This window comes from Uloborus diversus, chromosome 3, assembly GCF_026930045.1.
Source record: "Uloborus diversus isolate 005 chromosome 3, Udiv.v.3.1, whole genome shotgun sequence".
NCBI classification, from domain to species: domain Eukaryota; kingdom Metazoa; phylum Arthropoda; class Arachnida; order Araneae; family Uloboridae; genus Uloborus; species Uloborus diversus.
The window spans coordinates 113,151,545-113,174,470 of record NC_072733.1 but is presented as its reverse complement, the minus strand read 5'-3'; the positions used below and the strand labels follow the sequence as shown (position 1 = coordinate 113,174,470).

The window sequence follows — 22,926 nt, the reverse complement described above, 5'->3', positions numbered from 1 at the left end:
AAATTTGAGTCTTCAAAAAAAAAAAGTGGAAAATTTTCACTTTTTTTCCCATGGGGCAAAGTGAAAAATAAAATATTTTTTGAATGAAATATTTTCTATTTGATTATAAAACGTATATTTGATCAAAAGAATGAGTAAATAAAAGGTTAAATGAATAAATAAAAAGATAATAAAGCAATAAATGAATAAATCAATTAATGAAAAAGGAAAAATAAAAGAGCGAGTAAAAAAATGAATCTATATGAAAATTCGTGAATAAATGAAGAGAGAGAGAGGAATGTAAATGATGTAATCAATAAATGAAAATGTAAGTGATTTCGATTAAATGATTGAGTGAGTAAATAAAACATACTATTTCACTTTGCCCCATCTACTTTGCCCTGCATGATCTTGACTAATTGTACAATTTATTTAAAATAAATATTTTACTTAATATTAACCAAAATAATATTGCATTTAATATTTGGACGCCTCAATTAATATTTAAATTTTTAATTACAAGAACTTTTTCATTGTATAGTAACAAAAATAATTTTTGACTTACACAACAAAATATTACAATATGAGTATCAATTTTTGAAAATTGCCTGTATTATCATATGCTTTAATCTATGGTGGTATTTTTTTCCCTGACTGGAATAGATTACATATGGTACTACGTACTTAAAATAATCTCAGATAGGTGGAGCTAAAAGCAGAGAAAATATTTCAACATTTCACTTTGGCCCATTATTTCACTTTGCCCCATGTTTCCTTAAATATAGATTTTTTATGTATTCACATATGTAGTACAAGTACCCCTTCGAAAAAATTACGAACTTCGCGGACAAAACCAGGGGTGATTGTGTTTCAGTATTTTACCGAATTTCCGGTGTTTTCGGACGTATTTCCGGTATTTTTATGTCCGAAAATACCGGAATTATGTTCTTTTTTTTTTTGTGCTTTTATCTCCCTACCTCCGCGTTTCCTTTTAATTATATAATACTCATCAAATATACCTGTAAGAGCCTTAAGATGGACAGCTATCCCTTAAGATGTTTAAATGTCAAGATAATTTGTATAACACCAGCTCAAAAGTAACTTTGTAACCCATAAAAAATTTAATCAAATGTACCCACAATATTTGGACTCAAAACTATTTAATACTATGGCAAAGGTGCACTTAAGTAATAGGGGCCAAAGATTACTCCCCCCCCCCCCCCACCGTTCTCGCTTTGAAACTTTCAGGTATTTTTTGATGAACTCACAATCACCCCTGGAAAAAACAGCGCGCACGCAAAAAAAAAAGATTTGACACGGTTGAATCTATTCTTTTCTAACATATTTTAACCCTTTTTTTCCTTTGAATTTATTAATTAATTGTTTTGTATATTTTATTAATGTGTAGTGTGTTAACTCCCGGGAGTTCCGAGGGGGAGGGATGTTGCATCCTGCGTGTACAGAAGCAAGAACTTTTTTATTCCTCATAAATGTGCTTTCTTTTTGAATTAAAATATCGTTACTGGTCGTTCAATCTCAATTATATTTTATGTTTTAGCTAGATAGCATCGCAGACCCTTTGGCACGGACTCGGGGTCCGCGAATCACAGTTTGGGAAACTCTACAATAAGGAATCAGAACCACGCTTTGATTTTCATTTAAGCAGAGCTGACTGTATTTCTAGAAGTAGAATGAGATGTTCTCTAAGCAGTCTCCTCTAATTTACATTTAGTTCTTAAAATCCTATACTTTACCTGGTTTTTTAGAAAATTTTTATATTTGCAGGTATGGATCAAGAAAAATGCAGCGCTAAAGCAGAAGAGAATGATATTTCCAAGGGTAAATAAAGTTTTTATTGAAAATATCCGAAATTTTTATGCGTATATTGTGGAAAGTCCTCTTTTAACGTAGAAATGAAAAAAATGGAAATTAATTTTTTCCGGTGTTCATTCAACTTTACCATGACATTGTTGGGCACTATTAAAACGTGATCTAGGTAGATTTTGGTTAAGTTCAGCTCAGTGAATAGCTTGTAAGATGAGAGAAACACAAGTTATGCAGAAAACTAGCTACCAAGGTGCCTAGATTAGCAGCCTTCGGCGGGTTGGTGTGCACCACCTTCAGAGGTTTACCTCGGGGACTTCGCCACCTTTTTGCTGCTCGGCTCAACCTTGCCGCCTTTAGCAGCTCGTGCAGTTCGCCAGAAGCTGATTGGTGTCCACCACCTTCGTAGGTTTACCTCAGGGGCTTCGCTACCTTTTAGCCACAGCTTGCTGTGCATCATCGACCTCGCCCGACACACCTGCAGCAGGTTTGTGCAGCGCATCATTTTCTGGAAGTATCTCAGGGGTACTTGCCATGGCTGCAAAAAAGCGGGTCTTTTCTAGAAAGACCGGGCCAGAGACAGCTTTCATTAAAAAAGCCAGTCTTTTTTCGCTTTATTAAATCATTTACTATATTCTTCATAATAATGATCTCTATACCTTTTAATAAGCTAACAATTGTCAATTCAAGTAATAAAACAGTACATTTGCTGAACGTAAAATGATAAAAGGAATATATACAGTTAAACTGTGTTAATACGACCAGGATTAATACAAAATCATGGCTAAAATGAACATTTTATTAAGTTTGATTTGCTATTGAACTAAATTAAAAATTTCAGATATTAAATAGAAAAAAAAGGAAGTTTCAGTTAAGATGAACAGACTTCTCCATGAAAAAATTTCCCGATTGAATATTTTTTCTTTTTTCTGATATTTTGTGTCATTGCAGAAAGCTCACCATGCATTCCTAATCTTTTGAGTAATTGCCTATCCATTTTTAGTTATGAAGTGGTGACAGCTATTCTACCTTTTCTACATGGCACTGAAATTCTTATCCAACAATGACTGCAGTCAATGCCAGGGCTAGAAAAATCTTTAAAAATTTACATGCCTTGTTTTTTTTATTGTATAATAATTAAAATATTTGAATTTGTCGTATAGCATTAATCAGACAAAAATTAATTCAACAGCTTTATAGCAGAATCAAGAATTATCTTGATACAAAACATTTTTAAAAAGTTTAAATAAATAGTGCATAATAAGTTGTCATTAAAATTACCAATACTTAATTAAAAAATTATAATTACATGACCAGCTGGGCAGGTAAGGGTAAAAGATTCATGCCCAATCAGAATTTTTTCATGCCCCGGTCATCTCGGGCAATATAATTTTCGAGCCCTGGTCAATGCAATGCAGCCCCCTACCTATTACTTTTTTTTAAATTCTGAGTTCAAGTTTGTTAGCTCTCAAGGGGGTGGGAGGTGCTCTGGACTGCATTAGGCTGGTCTGTTGTTAGAGCCAAAGCATTTCTCCCCCTATTGCTATTCTGAGAATGAAAGGGTTGAAACTCATAATGTTGCTGTATTTGGGTATTACCACCTGTCTCTTTCCCCCGCTCCATTACTTTTCTTCCAATAGGTTCTTCAGTTATTGCTAATATTATTTAACACCATAAAAATTCCTGTACCATTTATTTTATTCTCCCTTAACATCAATTAGGCAGGTTATTTCACATTGTATCTTAGCTTATATTTTCCGTTTCATGAAATGAATTAATCCGCAGTACTATCCTGACAGTCTGTGTTTCTTTTAAATTAAATGCTGCTTTTTTCTGGTAATCCTTTACAAACCAATAGTGGGTGCAAGGCCGGATCCAGAAAATGTTCAAGGAGGGGGCGATTGTTTTTTCTCTTTACTCTTTGGATCTTCAATTTCTAAAAAGTTTAAAAGTACTGAACCCCATAGCACTCTTCCTTATGTAATCAAAGGTGTCCTACAGCTGTGTTTCTTTCGAAAAAAATACAAATAGAGCCTTTGAACGTAGCTTTAATATTGTGAGGACTCTCCTCTTCTCTATTCAGCGGCGCTAGTGTCGCGCCTTCTCTATGTACTTTAACTTCTATCTTGTGCTTCCGGAACGCAGCTGAACGCAGAGCAGCGCCATGTTTAATACTGTAAATACGTGTATATTCGAATAAAGTAAATTAAGTGTTTCTATCATATTTGTGCTGTCCAGTAACATTGCCTCTTCAATTATATGACGGTCACCACAGTTAGTTGGCGACGATGGAAGAAAATAAGGAAGAAATGACCAAAGAAAGGTAAACGTTACAATTCGGCGAAATCGAAAACAGCCGTCAATTCGTTTCAACATTGAAGATTCTCCAGGTACTCTTATTTGTTTTTTCTTTTCAAACTGTGACTTTATTTTCAAAATATGGATGCTGAACAGTTCAATACATTCATGGCTGCATTTACCCAGCAGCAACAGGCAATGTTAGCACAAATCGAAAAGCACTTGTCGAAAGAACATTCGAATGAAACTTCAATAAATTTAGTCAATGTATCTATCTCCGTTCGAGAATTTTGATTCCAAATGCGAAAATTTTTCATGCTATTTAGAACGTTTTGATAATTACTGCACTATGAAAGGCGTTACTGACAATGAAAAAATTTCTCAACTTTTATGCATGTCCATAGGTTCGACACACTACAACAACTTAGCAGCTTTCCTTGGACCGGAAAAGCCTGTCAAGCAGCTAGAATACGAGAATTTAGTCAAAGCATTTAAACAAATGTTGATACCAAAAAGGAATGTTGTTGTTTCACAGCATTATTTTCTAAATATTTACCAAGAAGATCGTCAATAGATTGCAGAATTTGTCGCCGCTTTACAGCGCGATGTAGCCAACTGTGAATTATCAGTAAAATGTGAATGTGAAAAATCTGTCCAAATTGCAGATGTATTCCTACGTGCACAATTCATTCGTGGCCTACGTGACGATTGGTTGCGTGAACAAATATTACAGTCGGATAAAACAACCTTCGATGATATTCTGTCAAAAGCAATTGCTCTCAAAGCCTCAAAAATCGAAAGTAAAGAACTTACGCAAAAAAATTCTTCACGTCAAACGCCATTTGATACTAATAAAATTTCCAGTTCTTCTACACGTCCACGTCAAAAAAATCGTTCCAGTTCTTTATCTAATTATCAAAGGCAAAAACCGGATTATAAAGCTCTAGGCATAGAAAATCTTTGCATAAGATGTGGCAGGAATAACCATAAAGTGAAAGAATGTAAAATCAATAAACAGAAATTGAAATGCGGATCCTGTAAAAAAATAGGACACGTCAGCAAAGTCTGTATTACAACTCTACTAAAGATGCCACTCCAGCCAGGTAATTCCAGTTCCATGAATTCTCTTCACACTGTTACGCCTGAAGCATACAATCAAGAAATGACATACGGGATTAATTCTATAGACTGCTCTTCTACACAATTTAAAGTCATTGATTTATTCGAAGTTTCTCAGGATACTGACAAGTACATAGTTCCTGTTCATCTCAACGGGAAGTTACAAAATTTTGAAGTCTATTCCGGAGCCAAATTTTCACTATTGTCAGAGACTGATTTCAATCGCCTCAATTTAAATTTACCCTTAGAAAATTCTAATATTGCATTTCGCACATATTCCCGAGATATCATTCAATCTAAAGGAAAAGTACATGTTAATGTTGCATTCAGTGGCAAGAAAATTTTTGGAGAACTTCACATCGTTCCAGCAGGATGTGCGGCTCTTCTTGGCCGTCAGTGGATTCGAGGATTAGGAATTAATCTTCAACAAATAGACGCTGACACATCGAACACTCCAGGTCAGTCCTATCAACTCACTTCTAGAAAAATTTTCGCCACTTTTCGAAGAAAGAGTCGGATGTGTTCCCAATTTCAAAGTTTCTCTTCAACTTCGAGACGGAGTAAAACCCGTTTTTACAAGGGAACGTGACGTTCCTTATGCTCTCCGGGAACGTGTCAACAAAGAGTTGGACTCTCTGGAAGCAGATGGAGTTATATCATTAGTTCCTGCAAGTGACTGGGGGTCGCCATTGGTAGTAATTCCCAAACCAAATGGTGGTGTCCGGTTATGTGTCGATTACAAATGTGGTGTAAATGAACGTCTAATTCAATCAAATCACCCAGTAAGAAGAATAGACGATGTATTTCATAGCCTCCGTAATTCCAGATATTTTTGTAAATTAGACCTTTTCAAAGCTTACCTTCATCTAAATGTTGACGAGGACAGCAGCATGATCCAAACCATTTCAACACATCGTGGTACCTATCGCATGCATAGGCTTAGTTTCGGAATCAAGACGGCTCCATCCGAATTTAATCGAATTCTTTCTCAAATTCTTAAAGGTCTACCAAAAACAGAATCATATTTCGACGATATCATTGTACACGGAGAAACACTAGAAGAATGTACGAAGAATTTAGAATTTTGTTTACAAAGATTGTATGATTATGACCTACACCTAAACAAACAAAAATGTTCATTTTTTCAAGAGAAAATCGAATATCTCGGACATGTTATTGAATACAACAAGATAAGCAAATCTCCAGAGAAGGTCCGTGCTGTTCAAGAAATGCCAAGGCCATCAAATGCCGATGAAATCAGACGATTTTTGGGACTTGTAACTTATTATTCCCATTTCATTCCAGACTTTTCAACTATTTCATATCCACTTCGATGTCTACTTAGGAAAAATGCACCTTGGTTTTGGAGCGCCAGTTGCGAATCAGCATTTATAAAACTGAAATGTGAACTTTGCAGTGATCAGGTACTAATTCCATTTGATCCCAGTTTACCAGTTATCCTGACTACTGATGCAAGCCCTACTGGAATTGCTGCAGTACTGAGTCACTCTACAGAAGGCGTAGAACGACCTATTGCCTATGCTTCTCGTGCACTCACCAGTTCTGAACAAAATTACAGCCAGTTAGATCGAGAGGCCTTAGCTATCATTTTCGGTGTGACGCAGTTCTTCAACTACGTATTTGGCAAACCTTTCAAGCTGGTTACCGACAATGAAGCACTAACAAGAATTTTTCACCCGCACAAGGCTCTTCCTCGGATGACTTCAGCAAGATTGCTTCGATATGCTTCCTACTTATCAAGTTTTGATTACTCTGTACAATTCAAAAAGGGATCTGAAAAACAAAATGTTGATTGCTTGTCCAGGGCACCAGTTCAAAAAGCCGAAATGTCAGTTGATGAATTCATAGGTGAAGAAGCAAATCAAGTATACGCCGAAAATATATTCCAGATTTCAAGTCAACAAATAACATCGCTGACCATCCAGACTGAAACAGGACAAGATACAGAACTGAAGCAAATAATAAAGAAGCTAAACAACACTTGCGAAGATTCAGAATTTACATTGCTTGATGGCATTCTTTTCCGAGGGGACAGAGTCGTAATTCCAAAAGGTTTACGTTCTACAATACTAGAGGAACTTCACGAAACTCGTTTGGGAATAACGAAAATGAAGCAACTCGTAAGAAAATATGTGTATTGGCCAGGAATTGACTCCGACATAGAAAAATTAGTCAAAGGGTGCAAAGGATGTGCACTAACAAAGTCAAATCCACCAAAGGTGTCTATCCATCCATGGGAACTTCCAGCAAATAACTGGGACAGAATTCACATCGACTATGCTGGCCTGTTCGAAAATTACTACTTCTTGGTGTGTGTCGATGCCAAGTCTAAATGGGCAGAAGTTGAAGTTATCAGAGATGCCCCAACAAGTTCTAAAACTATACATCTACTTGAAAAAATTTTCTCTTCTCATGGATATCCATATGTTATTGTATCCGATAATGCTCAAATTTTTCAAAGTGACGAATTTCACACCTACAGTTCCAATCATGGAATTTTCCAAAAGTTTATAGCTCCAGGACACCCTGCAACAAATGGTCTTGCAGAAAGAAATGTGCAAACCTTAAAGAGGAAATTAAAAGCTTCATTCCTCGAACAAACTTCAATACCATTCAAGGTTCAAAACATATTGTTTCGCTATAGAGCAACCCCTCTAGCTTGTGGCAAGTCTCCAGCTGAATTATATCTAAACAGAGAATTTCGTATTCGCTTGAACTCTATCTTCCCATATCATCCAACAACATCAAAAATTTCCAGTGGTCCTGTGAGATCTTTTAAAGTGGGGGAGAGAGTCCAGGTTCGAGTCTTCATAAACAACCGAAACGTCTGGCAGTTTGGAAAAGTAATAAAAAAGTTTGGTTCACGCCATTATTTGATTAGGCTAGACTCAGGACGACAACTAAAGCGACATATTAACCAACTGCATTCGACCGGTGTGCCAATGCACCTTGAGGAGGACCCTTCTCGAGAGTGCCGTTCTAATGTTTCCAGTGGATCAAGACAACGAACTGTGGTTTTTGATGTTCCACGGATTCCAGAGAAAGCTCCTGCAATCTCCTGTGACAACCAGAATGTTCCCGCGGCATCCCAGAATACCAGCCAACCTGTTGTGCCTGTGCCTCGCCGCTCTCAAAGGAATATAAGCCTTCCTTCACACCTAAGGGACTATCAATTGTCTTAAGGGGGTTTCTTAATTAAATGGGGGAGACTGTGATTACTCTCCTCTTCTCTATTCAGCGGCGCTAGTGTCGCGCCTTCTCTATGTACTTTAACTTCTATCTTGTGCTTCCGGAACGCAGCTGAACGCAGAGCAGCGCCATGTTTAATACTGTAAAGTAAATTAAGTGTTTCTATCATATTTGTGCTATCCAGTAACATTGCCTCTTCAATTATATGACGGTCACCACAAATATCATCTAAGATTGTCTAAAATTGAGATTTTGGAACTTAAATTTCGGAAAAAATCCCATTGAAAGTTCCAGTCTTTATCTCCCAAGAGATAAGCTACAATTGCCTTTTAAAGGCTTCAATTCCAAATGAATTCTGGGGATGATCTCCCTTTATTCTAACACCATAGAATATTAGGTAATAGCATTTTTAAAACTTTAATAACAAAAATATATGTGAAGAAAGTTCCTATCTCTCGGCTCAAGGAGGGGGCGATCGCCCCTCCCTTGTATCTGTCCTTGAGTGGGTGGCATAAAAAGAAAAGCTCTACAGAAGCTCTACTACTAGTATATGTTTGAAATTTAGCACAATTATTTACCCACATGCTTCAAGTAAACCTAAAAGTTTTAGAAATTTTGTTGAATATTTTTTGTAAAAACCCATTTTGATGATAAACTTCAAACATTTTTTAATGTTCAACTTTGTTTAAAAAAAAAAAAAACTTAAATTGAAATGAGGTTAGCAACAACTGTAAAATCCCAAATTTACCCCCCCCCCCCCTTCACCTAAAAATTTTCACATCTTCATTTGCCATTCCCTCCAAAAAAAGATAAAATTTTCTGCTTTACCTAGAAAGCCTTTACGAAGGTTTACCTTCCCCCTCCATGTGCAGGTTTTATTTTCTAAAAAAAAGAAAGAAAGAAAGAAAAACATAATGATTATTTAAAAAAAAACGTTCTCCATGGTGTATTCCTTCGAGAATGTGTAGACTCCTCTTGATGCAAGGGCGCCTTTTTTTTGTTTATATGTATTACAAAAGAAGTGTATGCAATCATACTCCTTTTTATTCATTTTGGAAGAAGCACTTTTGTTCTGACTTGTGAAAATAAACAATCTTCAACACAACGCCATTTTGAAAATGCGACACCATTTTGGAAATGCGTTGCTTAAAAAGTTGTGTGATACTTTCAAATAACATTTTTTAAAGCAGAAATAAAGCACTTGAACAAGTTTGGGATAGTCAGAAATGTATATTTTACTCAATTGAGCAAGTGATTTGTCTGTGTTTACGTTTGCGAATTTTGTAAAGTTCAATTTTCGAAATTACGATTTTTATAACGAATTTGCGGCCGTGATTCTGATTTTTGCTTCTATTTTGACGCAAGAACATTAAGATTTTGCTTCTTTTACTGTAACCTTATTACATTCAGTGCGTAATGAATTTTCAAGCGGTAAATTATATGGGTTTTGCCAACTCAGGGTGCAAAATCCTTTCTTCCAAAAAAAAAAAAATAATAAAATGACGCCCACATGCAATTTATTACAACAATAAAATTATGAAAGGATTTAATTAATTTCTCACTCTTCATTAATATTAACTGTTATTTACTTATTATTTCTTTTCTGTACTCTAAAATAATATCACTAAAAACAATTATTTTGGCTAATTTTTCAAAAAAATTTCGATTATAACTCCCCGCCCCTAAAATTAACAAGTTTTGTTTTGAAAATAGGGGGGTTACTTTCAGGATTTTACAGTATATCGGTTATTTTGTTCTCAAAAAACTATCTTATTTCAGGCAATGTTTAATTAACTCAAACATGAACACTGGAAAAAATTTCACTTTTAAATAATTATTTTGTAAAAAGGCATAAAAGTAATCGTTTTTTCTGAATTTGTCGAGTTGAGAACGTCTTGGTCCCCTTAATGCACTTGTATGCAAAAATTTGTCATTTTTCATGCCTTATTAATGTTGTTTTTTTATCAACCTTGATGTGCATTTGTAAAACAGAATTAAATTCTACATTCATTAAACATTATATTTTAGATTTCTGCTGCGAAATAGATTAGCACTTTTTTCTGTGAAAACGAAAACTAAATGGCATAAGTGGTTTAAATCAAAAAAAAAAAAAAAAAAATCCATAATGTTTTTTTTCTCAAGGTTAATATCAGACAGACCTGTTTCAAGTACTTCCTTCTTCTTCTAAACAAGTACTTTAAAACCCAAAAAATATTAAACTACCAGTTCCCTCTACTGCCCGTCATAAAATTTTTTAAAAAGACTTATTGCAGTGAACAGTTGGCTCAGTTTTCAGTACATTTATGTTATAAACCTATTAACAATTGTTGATCTATATCATTCCGGCAGATCTAAAAGTCATTCACCAATCTGATCTTGTTGGTTTTCTTAAATACTCTTATATTAATTCTTATATAGTAAACATTTTTTTTCTAAAAATGCTTTTCACTTTTCTTCAGAAAATAAGAAACAGTTTTGGGGATTAAAAGAAAAGGTATAAGTGGATTGTTATTTAAAGTCTGAACTAAATGACTGGTATGACAGCAGCAGTGTCATGTGATCTTTTGAATTTAATCAAAATTTTTTGTGATCATTTAAGTTCCATAGAACTAGAATAATTTCTTAATATAGAGCAAGTTTTTTTTTTTTTTTTGTACTGAACAAGGTTATTAACAACTATCAAATTTTTATTGTTTTTTGGAATATGCTTTAATACAGTAGTAATTTTAATATGGATACGAAGATAATTTTCATTTTGATTAAATTACAATAAAAATACCACAAAAAAGTATTGTTCTTAAAAAAGCCGGCTTTTTTTAAGCGGTTTAAACCGAAAAAAAGCTGGCCGCCCCTCGAATAATTGAAGAACCCTGGTACTTGCAGGTTTGTGCAGCACATCATTTCCTGGAAGTACCGAAGGGGTACTTTTGGAGCTTCGCTCCGTACTTGGCTCCTGAGGCAGCTTTAACCAGTGTAAGAATTTAAGTTGACATTTTGGGGACGTTAATTACATTCCTTTAAAATAAAAGAAGAAAAAATCTTTGCATTAAAAATGTGCTTTACTTAAGCGACCCATTTGATTTTTTTTTGTTTATTGAAAAACACACCTTTATCATACACCAATCAAAAAATATTTGTCTCTTTCTGCATGCCCTTCCTTTCTGCAAGTTACTTCCGCTGTCCCTAGGAGGAAAATTCGAATGGCTTGTGCCGGGAAAGTCAACTAACAAGGATTCTGAAAGGAAGTTCCAGAGTCGAAAAATTACGTTTTTAACTAATTGTCGCACAGTTATAATGCCTAGCTAAACATGTAACCACGAAAATTACGAATCTATCGATACCTGGTTCGATGCTCAGTTTTCTGTCGTTCATCAGGAGTAGCGATAACATATATAGATAGTCACAAACAACAACATCTATTAATTTTAGATACCACAAGCTCTTTACCATAAAATCTGTATAATAAGTTATTTTGAAGCTAAAATACAGCATTCATTATCTAATACATATTAGAATTTTGAATGAAACTGACAATGCCTTTAATTTACATAAAATTGAATCCAATTATTTTGTGTTTATCTTATATAAGATTCAATATTATTTTATCTGATCTCCAAACATTTGTAATTGACTTATTTACTTTAATTTGTTTGACTTCTCCTCAGTTCTGATGATTCCTGTGTGTGAAAGAAGGAGGGATCTTGAAAAACAAATTTAATTAAAATAAATATTAGGTATATCTCCTTTAGTTTTATCTTTACTTACTGCTATGGAGCATACTGTGGTGGTTAAAATTATAAGGACAAAATGGACAAACACAAAATCTTCGCTGCATTTGGTCGGAAAGTTCTGCAAATTTTATGACTAATTACTAATACTAAAAACTTTTTTTGTAACTTTTATTGGAAAGACAAAGGGAATTTCCTTTTCATAGAAGGAAGTTTGAGTTTAGAGATACGTGTGATATGGATAAAATTATAAGGACAATTAGATTTGCGTGTGTTCTAAGGAAAATTTGCATGGCTTTTGCTCTGCAAACTGCGCTACATAACAATATTAATGCTTATTAAGTGATTGGAGAAATTACATTCTATTTTTACAGTAATCCTGCTAGGTACAAAACTTAGAGAAAAGGAAGGGGGTTGCTTGAAAAGTTCACTGCACACTGTAACTCAAATCGCAACAAAGATAGAGATTAGTGATTTAGAGCTTTCTCAAAAATTCCGGCAAATAAGGTCGACAAAGATGAAAAGATAGGAAATCTTCTGTTTCTCTGTGTGTGAAACTAATGATGATAAAATGAGCTTGCTCCAAAAACAAACATTAAAAGATATTAGATGGGAATTTAAGTTACGATACACTGCTCAAACTGCTCAATATCTTTTTAACAAAGAGAGGGAAAGTTTTATTATTTGAAACTAATGTCATGATACTCTTAAAAAAGTTGAAAAGGACCAAGGGTATAGCGTGCCAAAAATAAGTTATGAGAAAAAAATGGATAGTGTAATGTTTTCCGATGGGGAAAAGTTTAATTAGGATGGACTACATGATTTTTGTTGCTTCTGGTATGATCTCTGTGAAGGGAAAAAAAAAATTTAAGTGTACATTTGGAGATGTTCAGTAATGGTCTGAGGAAGTTTCGCAATGGATGGAAACTATACCATTGTTTTTTGTGTAGGGCAGAATGAATTGTGAGAGTAATGTTGATGTACTCATCAATATTTTTTTAACCAAAATCACCGTTAAATAGTGCTTAAACTGTGTGTTTTAGCAGAATAATGCCCAATTACAGGTTTCTGAAACCTCAAAATCATTGCTTGATACTTATTTCATGAAATTATTGTACTGTACGGACAAAAGGCTCGATCTAAGTTTAATGGAAAACTTAGTGAGACATTCTGGCACCCAAAGTATGAAAAAATGGTATTCAATATTAAAACAAGCAAGAACTCATTTTCTCCATCGAAAAAGCAAGGATAAGTTTAAAAGAAAGTTCTTCAACTTCCTTGACATTAAGAAAGGGGGGGGGGGATTGAAAAAGGGGGATATTATTGATTATTACTGTTTTGAGGGCAAAACCACTGTGTTAGTAGTAATTTAAAACAAAAGCCTTTACTTTGTTTTTACTTCCAATAAATAACTTTTGTCGAAAAACTTGTTTTTCTGATAAGCAATGGGTAATAATGTTATGTGCTTTTTATTGTTGTTTAAATAAAATTGAAGTTAAATATTAATTTCATTACTTTAAGCCATTTTTGTAAGTGCTTATTTTTTTCTTTTTCAAATTTTAGATGATATAGATTCATCAGTATTAGACAGTAGTGAAGAATTAGAATTTATTGATTTCCAGAAAGATCCAGTTAATTTCTGTGTTAGTTCATATGACATCTCATCATCAAGCCTAATTAAATCACCACTTGTTTCTGAACTGTTGATATCACATGGTTTATTGAATATTGAACATATTGAAGACAGGCCACACTGTAATGCAGATTCTGAAAGCAAGGTAATATAAATACAGATATACATGTATGTTCAAAAAACAAAACATATTACAAGACACATTAGCTAATTGATTCTTTGAACTAATTCCATTTGGTGCCTCATAAATATTTGTATGCATAACTTGATTGTTAGGGTGCATCAAACCCCCCATGTTAAAAAAAAAAATAGAAATTGTTTGTCCCTATGTTATTTTTGTTCCAAATGCCAAAAAAGAATGTATACAAGAAGTTTCACAAGTTTTGAATATTATCTATGTGATCCACCCGGCCCATGAAAAATGAAAATTTTGAAAAAAAAAAATAATATATGAGGAATAAATAAATTAATATCTATCTTGATAAAAATGCGAAATTAAGATTGATTTGAGGTACAATAAAAGAAAATCTATAGTTTTGTTTTAATTCAATTAAGCACGAAAAATTCAAGTCTCGATCAATTTTGGTCATTTTTGTAGATTTCTTTGTTTTGATCAATCTTGTTCTTAACCAACATATTTGACAGTGATCTACACGTTTTGAAGTTTTGATGTTGTCAGTATTTAACTTGACCCTTCGCTCTGCACAATCACTGAAAACATGTAACTTTGTACTTGTAACTTTGAAGGACATGCAGAATTTAACCATAGTATTTAAAATAACTTAAGAACTTAACCATAGTGTCAGCTGCTAAAAAATTGTCTAGTTTCAGCAAAGGAAATAAAATCAAGAATCTTCTCAAGTTAAGTTAGAAAGACTAGTGTGTATGGTGATAGTTTTTTGGAAGTTTGGTTTTCCCAATATGCATGCCATATCTACCTTCAACTTAAAAACAGTATTGGTGGAATTCAGTTTTGTAACTAGCATTGCATTAGCGATGGCTTTTTGCTCTTGTGCCGGAACTTTGTTGCATCAGAAGGCATGTCTTCTGTAAGATACTAGTAGTGACTTTCAAGGGCACTGATTGCCCTTTGATTTGCAGGTGGGATGGACAACTTTCTATTCCATAAGAAAATGAAACATTTGTTTATCATTCCAAGAGGCATTTATGACAGAAACACAGATTGCCCCCCAGTTGCTATGGATAAAAAGTGACAAAATTTGCAAAGTCTTGCAGCTATATAATCTGTTGCTTTGAAACTATTGTGCCAGTAGATAGCAGCAATTTTTGCTGTTTAAGAAGACTTCATAATTATCTATAACAGTTTGGCCATGAAACATTCTATGTGCAATGTGCAAAGCTTCTGGTCAGTTTGAATTTACTTCTTGTTCAATATTTATAGGTTCTAGGTATAATAGGCAAAATTTTATAATCTCTAATGTAATTATGTTCCAATATCTCCGCAGTTTACAGAATTTATGGGGTATTTTGTTGACTCGGTTGCATTAGCTCCAAGATTATTAACTATGATATTTTATTTGTTTTTTCAGTGGTTTTGTAGCATAGTTTCAACTTTCTGTGATCAGCACAATCAATAGTATTACGGAATCATTTAAACAAGAATATATTTGGTGGCTTTAAAGCCTCTTTTTTAAAAACATCAAAAACATGAGATAAAAGGATTTTGTAGAAATGATGACAGCAGGCTGACCAAAGAAATGTTTGTCCTAGTTTTTTTTTTTTTTTGCACTGGATGTAGGCTGTAGCAGTGTGGTCTAAGTTGTATTCAAGTCTTATGTTTGTGACTGTTTGTGTACATTGACAAGCTATGAACTGCTCATACATTAAGTTAACAAAGATGGAACCACACTCGGGATGAGTTCCTTGGGGATATGCTGTCACACCAAAAATTTTTTGCTGGTAGGAATATCTACGATGATGATGGTGAAACTTTCTGTTTTATAATAGTTAACTGGACAAGGTTGTGGTTAGTTTTGAATCCCAATGTTGAGTTGCATGTTGAAGAAAGCATCACTGTTCTTGCAGGTAGTAGACATTACTGTTGCAGCTTCCTTTCATGATCTGTATTCTGTTTTCGTTTTGTCTTATTTTCATGGCGACCTTCTTCAATACTTCATTATGATGCATCATGCCTCTCAAACTTGAAAATTCATTAGAAGCTTGGAGCCATTTAATTTTGAATCACCGCAGGCTACCTTGCTGCGAAGACCAAAAATGTATGAAGACAGTCTGGTGTCCATAATATTATTAAAGCAAAATAATTCATTAAATTAAGGCTTGGGATTCCTTATAAAAATGAATAAAAAAAGAAAGAAAAAAAATAGAGAACTTAGATTTCGGCTAGTATTTTAAAATAGGGAAGTTACCACCTATTAAATGTTCATATTTGGGCTATTGGATATTGTTGATTGACCCTCAAAACTAAAAAATTCCCCATTGCCGAATTTTAAAACACCGTGGTTGATTTTTAATGAATTTTTAAAAATCCACACGCAAAAGTGCGCTCTTCTGAAACGTCACAAGCCTACGTCACAGGGCGCGAATGGGCAGCCTTTCGCCGAAGATCCCTTGTTTTCGCTAGGGACATTTTGAGCGCACTGATATTTATATTTTTTAGAAATTCAATAATCCTTTTGAACACACTATGGAGACCGGATTCGTTAAAGCACAATCTAAATAATCTTCCTCATATAACATCAATGATGATATTCGAATATTTCTGAGAGGATGAGAGGTTTAATGTTCCAGAAACGCGAGGAGTTAAATGCAAGGAGATAAGCCTTTTACGTTTCGTCTTCGAAGTCGAATGCATGACCTTCGGCTTCTCCCCTATCGGAAGAAATTAAAAGTAAGTCTCAAAATTAAAAGTAGAAAATCAACTTAAAATGAAAATATCAAGTTTAAATAAACAGGAAATGCACTGTTTTGAAAACAGAATTTAGTTGTTGTCTTTAGCCAGTGTTTCTAGATGGTTTTCGCAATAATATCTGCGGCTGCATTTGCCGATGACGCAGATTTCCAAGCAAAAACTCAATATTATTTATTAAAATCAAATGGTTTTATGATCGATTTTGGGTTTCACACAGCCCTAGTTATATTTCACTGAATATTAGGACATAATAAAAATATGTAGCAATTATGAAAAGTTTTGATTTTTCTCATTTTTTGCTGAAAATTCGACATTTCTAAGTGTTCGTGGATCCCCGAAACATAAATGAAAAACAAAAATATTTGATACAGACTTTTTAAGGGTAATGGAACATTTTTAAACTAGAGACAAAGGAATTTATTTCTAGACGCGGGGAGGGGGGGAGCTGATGCACTCTATTGACTTTATGAAAACTTGGAAAACTTCAAATGAACCTTTTTTTTTTTTAAATATCTATTCAAGAGTTAAATTAAAGGCTTTTATTACTAATATCTTGTCTTTGAAAAGAAGGAAAACAAACTTGATGTTGAAATATTTTGCTATCAAAGGCTGTGCAATCCATTTAATACTTTTCTAATTCAGAATTGAAGGCTCTGTCTGAAAAGTCAATACACTTTTTTTTGAACATAATCATTATGTCCATTATCCATATTTTAGATCACTAATTTTACTCTTAAGTGTCTTTAATTTTTGTGATCTATTGCCAGGGGTAGGAATTATCCTATTTTTTATTTTTTTTTTAAATTTGTGTCCTAAAATTCCTAACATTTTCAACTTTGCCCAAAATATCCTTAAATTTTCATAATTTTGCACCTCATTTTTATTAGTAGGAAAAGTTCCACTTTCATTGTACAGATAATGTCTCTGTACATGGTTTACTCTGTATATGCAGAGCTTCCCCCAGGATTAAAAAAGGGCAGGGTGCTGTTTTTCAAAAAAGGGCACTTTTTCGAAACTAAAAGGCATGTTAATTATAGCTTCAAAGCATCAGTGGATATAGTCGTAGGATATTACTGTTATTCCTGGGTTCAAATGTCTTACTGTCGCAACAAAAAAAACTTTGAAACATTTATGAATTACTTCGTAGGACATTTGAATAGTTTATAATCATTTTCAAAAGAGGCGATTGGGACTAAAAATTGGAGAAGAGGGGGGGGGGGGGTAAAAGGGGGGTTAAAAAAGAAAGCAACTAAAAGCCATAGGATTTTTAGCATCTGCAAGAAAAAGAAAAGAAAAAAAAGGAGAGAAAACAATACAAAAACAGCCTTAAAAAGGCTGAGTGGTAATTGATGCAAATCTAACAGCTTAACTCACGTTTCTCTTAAGATTTTGATGAATTATGTACATAATAACTTTCCCCAACGACACACTTTAACATGAATTAGACTTACATTAGTTACCACAAAGTACTTTGAGATGTCACAAACATTTGGTAACAATTTCATTAAGCAAGAATGGCTTGTTTATGTAAAACAATTGATTTACTAATATCTAAACAATGAATATATAAAGTAAAAGTTTCTGCTTGTGGCTAAATAATGTTTTGTAAGCAGATATACATAAGTAAAACAAATTATTATGATCTGAAAATTTGGACATTCTGCTTTTTTTTTTAAAATAATTTCTAGTTTTGATTTCTAAATTGGAAAACATAGAATGAACTATAAAAGGGGGAGGGGGCGGAAAACTAATTCTTTCAGCTGTTACAAGCTCTAACTTAAGACTTTTAAATTCAAAAGTAGTAATTGCTCTTGGAGTAACCACCACCATAAGGAAACAAAAACCAAAAAACAGCACCAGTTTCAAAGCACTTAGTATTTATTTTCAATAATTAAAAGTCATTTGTTTTAATTTGAAATGTCAAAAATCATCCACATTTGACATTTACATGCTGAATTCTTTTTATTTTTGTCATATTTTTGCGTTTCTTTGATGCACACGTGTCACGCGAAATATTAGCGTTTTGCTGTTAATCTGCAGCAATCTTTCAGCATCTGCTTTCAGTTTTCGATATTTCTTATTATTTTTTGAGTAGTACACAATATGAAGAAAACTGAGCAAAAATACAAACGTATTTTTCAGATAAAAAAATAATCGGCGTGCGTATAAAGCATAATAATAAAACAGAGCATATTATCCGCTAAAACAGCTGTTTCAGCAAATAATCGTGATTTTGATAAATTTAGACTGAACTAAAATTTAAGAAAAAAAAAATAAATTTGCAGCGCAGGAAAAAAAAAAAAAAAATCGGAAAAAAAAATGGCGCGGATTTTGGGCGTTGGCGGATTTTAGGTCGGTGGATTTGTGGCGCTCCATTGCATCTACTTAATTCTAATTAAAAATGGAAAAGCACTATTAAAAATATGAATTTGATTGAAAGATTATAAAATGCAAGGCTAACTTCACGTTTATCTGGCTGGAAGAAAAGTAGAGTTTTCTTAACATACATGTCAATTGGACAAAGAAACACTTCCCTTGTCATGAAGCGATAAGGAGGAAGGATGACAGCCAGTATTCTTCGCTACAGCCCTCCATTGTTAAATAAAGGACGATGAGAAGCCTGAGGCAATTAGCAAGGAAGTGATTCTGGGAATTCAGCAGTGGCTTATCAGTAGTGTTCCCAAAAGTGAAAGGTCCTTGGAAGAACATTGTTAAGTCTCTAGAATGCCCAGTAGGCCACATTTTATCCCTTGTGGTAACTGATAATGGAAGGCATGCTTTTCTAATAGTCAGCTCAATGGCAATCCTAGTTAAGAGGCGAGGGGTGAAGGGCGGATGTCCGCTGTTTTCACTTAGAAGAAAGTCATTGTGGGAAAACAATGGAAAGGGACACTGGCTCCTTCCTTTTTCTAGTAAAAATCTTAAATCCAAAGGATGCCAGTTCATGAACAAAAAGACAATTAGGGCGCCGTTTTACCGATAAAATGGCAAGTTGGGCGCGTTCTAAGAATCAAAGGGCAAGTTGGGGGCAGCGCCCTCCCGCCCAATCCTGGGGGAGGGTCTGGTATATGGTTGAAATTACTAGTTTGTCAAGAAACTGCACCTAGTTGGATGTCAAATCCGATTTGACACCAGCATCTAAGCGTATGAAATGGTAGACCTGAAAATTTAAATTTTAATTTAGTAGTCAATGACCAATTGACACTTTTTATAAGCTACTTTGTTGTATTGTCATTTCATCCAGGATTTTTTTTAAGAACACAATAATGCAATTCCAAGGCATATAATAAAAAAAATATATTAAGTACAAACAATAAAACCTGACTGCATAAAAACTAAAAAGAAAAAATATAAGCCCAGTATTTTAGAATGTTATTAAGTACTACTGAATAACTACACCATTGAAATAGTTTTATAATTGATACATTTATAAGACGTCATAAATTCAAAAGCAAAATAGAAGAATCAATAGTCAGGGCACATTCTTTTTTGATCAATGAAGGAATCCAGTAAAATTGAAATGGACTCTAATTTGACACCATTTTGAAAACACGTTTTCAACATAGCGGGAAACTTAGAAGTAACTATTTCTGAAGGAGAGATAAAGTAAATAAATGTATCTAAGATCAGAGATATGTGTAACTAACTGAAGCTTATAATAGGTTGTTACTGGCGAGTTTTGTAAAGCATCTATTTCAAAACTGTGATATTTGTTTTGAGTATGATTTCACATTTTGACTTTTACTTTTATCCTAGGAGGGGGAAGAAATTAAGCATTTGCATTTCTTTTTTTGTATCTTTCTCAGTATCTGATGGATTTCAATCACAAGCACTATACTATAGGGGTTTTGCCAACTGAAAGTGCTAAATCCTTTCTTTGGTAAAAGATGGCACCCCTATGCAATCTGTCACTACTAAAACATTTTAACAAGTTTCAATAATTCATTTAGAATTCTTATTTAATATTAATAGTGTATAATGTGTACTTATTATTTATTTTCTGTACGATTAAATCAATACTAAAAACAATTTTTTGACAATCTTTTTTTAAAAAATCTCAATTTTACCCCTTCCCTCACCTATAATTTATCAGTTTAGCTTTGAAAATAGGGGAATTTACTTTCAGGTTTTTTACAGTATTTGTTTAATGAACTGTTAGCTGATTTCCTTTAAAATAACTCCAGAATTTGAGCTAAAATTACTCCCTAGGAAACGTGATTGTAGAATTTTCCCCTAGCTTTGCAAAATTTAAGGCAATTTGGACCATATGCTCTAAAAAAATAACATTTATTAAACAATGTAGTAAGCTTTTCCACATGGTTTATGGTAAAAATTGTTTTAAATTAATATTTTTGTGAAGCTAAGCAATAAATTTATTGGAAATTTTATTGAATTTTAGAAATATAAGATGTTTGAAAATAATTACATGAAGTTTTCAGATTAAAAACAGCAATAATATAAAATCAGTAACATATGTTTTGCTCTATTAACTTCTCAATAAAAAAAATTAAAAACAAGGTTCAAAATTTCTGTATTGTTGTCCTTTCGACATTTTATAATTAAAAAAATGTACTTCCATATTTTTAGTTTTGCTCAATAGATGACAGCTATGGTCCTCCATCATTTCTAAGAGTATATTCTCTGCAGCCTCCGCCATTTAACTGGAATAATGAAGATGATGATGATGAAAAAAAAGGTGTATATAAGTGTGGCTGGGAAGCATGTGATACATATTTCAGTTGTAGAAAAGATCTTGCTCAACATGTAAATAATTCACATATTTGTCAGGATGAAAACTCTTTATATAGATGTCATTGGAATGGTTGCACTCGACAAGGAAAGGCTATCAATGCCAGGTATTTCTTTTTTTTTTTTTTTAGCTTGATTACTAGCAGTTGTGCTTAAATACTTTTCTGAGTAAATATGGCGAAAAAACTTTTTTGAATCACCAATTTCTAACGCTCAATCTTGTTTCTTACTTTTCTCTTTTTTTTTTGACCATGGTCAAAAAAAAAAGTAATAAACAAGATTGTGAGCTAGAAATTGGTGATTCAAAAAAGTTCATTTTTGTATATACAGTGGATGCCAGTTAATTGAATCAGCCCCTTTAATGAAGCCGCTTAGAACAAATGTGATTCATATAAGCAGGGGCCACTGTATATATACTATATATACAGGGTGCAGCAAAAAAACCTGGGCAGGCGATTTTTCATGTAACACTATTGAAAATAAATAAATTAGCAAAGCACGAAAAATAATAGCATGAGTAGACCTTTAGCAACCAAAAACTAGAATTGGTTTCAAACTGGCTGCCTTTTACAGTGATACAGAGGAGCAACCGCTCATTGAAATTTTCAGCCAAAGGCCTCAAGTCTTTTACCTTTAATCAGTCCTATTTCCTCTAAAGCATTTGCTTTAGAGGAAATACAGTGTGGCCATATGATCCATGGGATTGTGGTCTAGCGAGTAGAGCGTCCACTCTGCAGATGATGTGTCAAGAAAATGTGCCTTGCACCACTCTTGTCTTTTTGGCTAATTAAACTATTGCAGAGTCTAATTGAAGCTTGGTTAAACAACTTTTAAAATTTCAGGTCTTTTGCATAAAATTTTAAGAAAACATAAAAACAATGCATAAACTAGGAGATAGATAATAAATTATTGCTAATTAAAGTGAGAGGCAAAAATGAATAAAAACACTCATTATAAAGAAATTAGTTTACTTAAATTCGGTGATGCAAACTTTGTCCGTGTTTTTTTCTGCCATACCCTGTATACATACATAGTACATACATACAGGGTAAGCACAAATGATGGACCCAATTTCAATAAATCATATTTTCGGAACTATTACACATATTTACAATGAGTGATATGTTAATTTAAAGATACATTTGCCAACATTTTTTTCAAATGAAGCTCAAATACAGACTTGCAATGTGTTAGTACATTTTGCAAAGTGTTTAAACAGTAGTTTCGAATATATGATCTTTTAAATCAAGTCAATCTTATGTGCTTATTCAGAATATATATATATATATATATATATATATATATATATATATATATATATATATATATATATATATATATATATATATATATATATAGAGAGAGAGAGAGAGAGAGAGAGAGAGAGAGAGAGTGAGTCAAATCACGACAACTCAAAGTCCAGAGAGACAGGCTAAAACCTTTGAGTTATCAGTAGTGCAAGTTATTGGAAGTTCCTTTCCCAGCCTACTCAAGAA

General features: G+C 33.5%; 1 protein-coding gene across 2 annotated transcripts in view; it reads left to right on the top strand.

Annotated features, from left to right (window-relative positions):
• Positions 1-22,926, top strand: part of LOC129218080 (zinc finger protein GLIS2-like) — a 74,469-nt gene that overhangs the window by 22,347 nt on the left and 29,196 nt on the right. For both annotated transcript variants that reach the window (XM_054852277.1, XM_054852276.1), the window contains exons 2-4: positions 1,765-1,818; positions 13,722-13,936; positions 21,269-21,537. In XM_054852277.1, coding sequence (XP_054708252.1) covers positions 1,767-1,818; positions 13,722-13,936; positions 21,269-21,537 — 536 coding nt within the window. In that variant the 5' untranslated portion in view covers positions 1,765-1,766. The remainder of the gene's footprint in view (positions 1-1,764; positions 1,819-13,721; positions 13,937-21,268; positions 21,538-22,926) is intronic.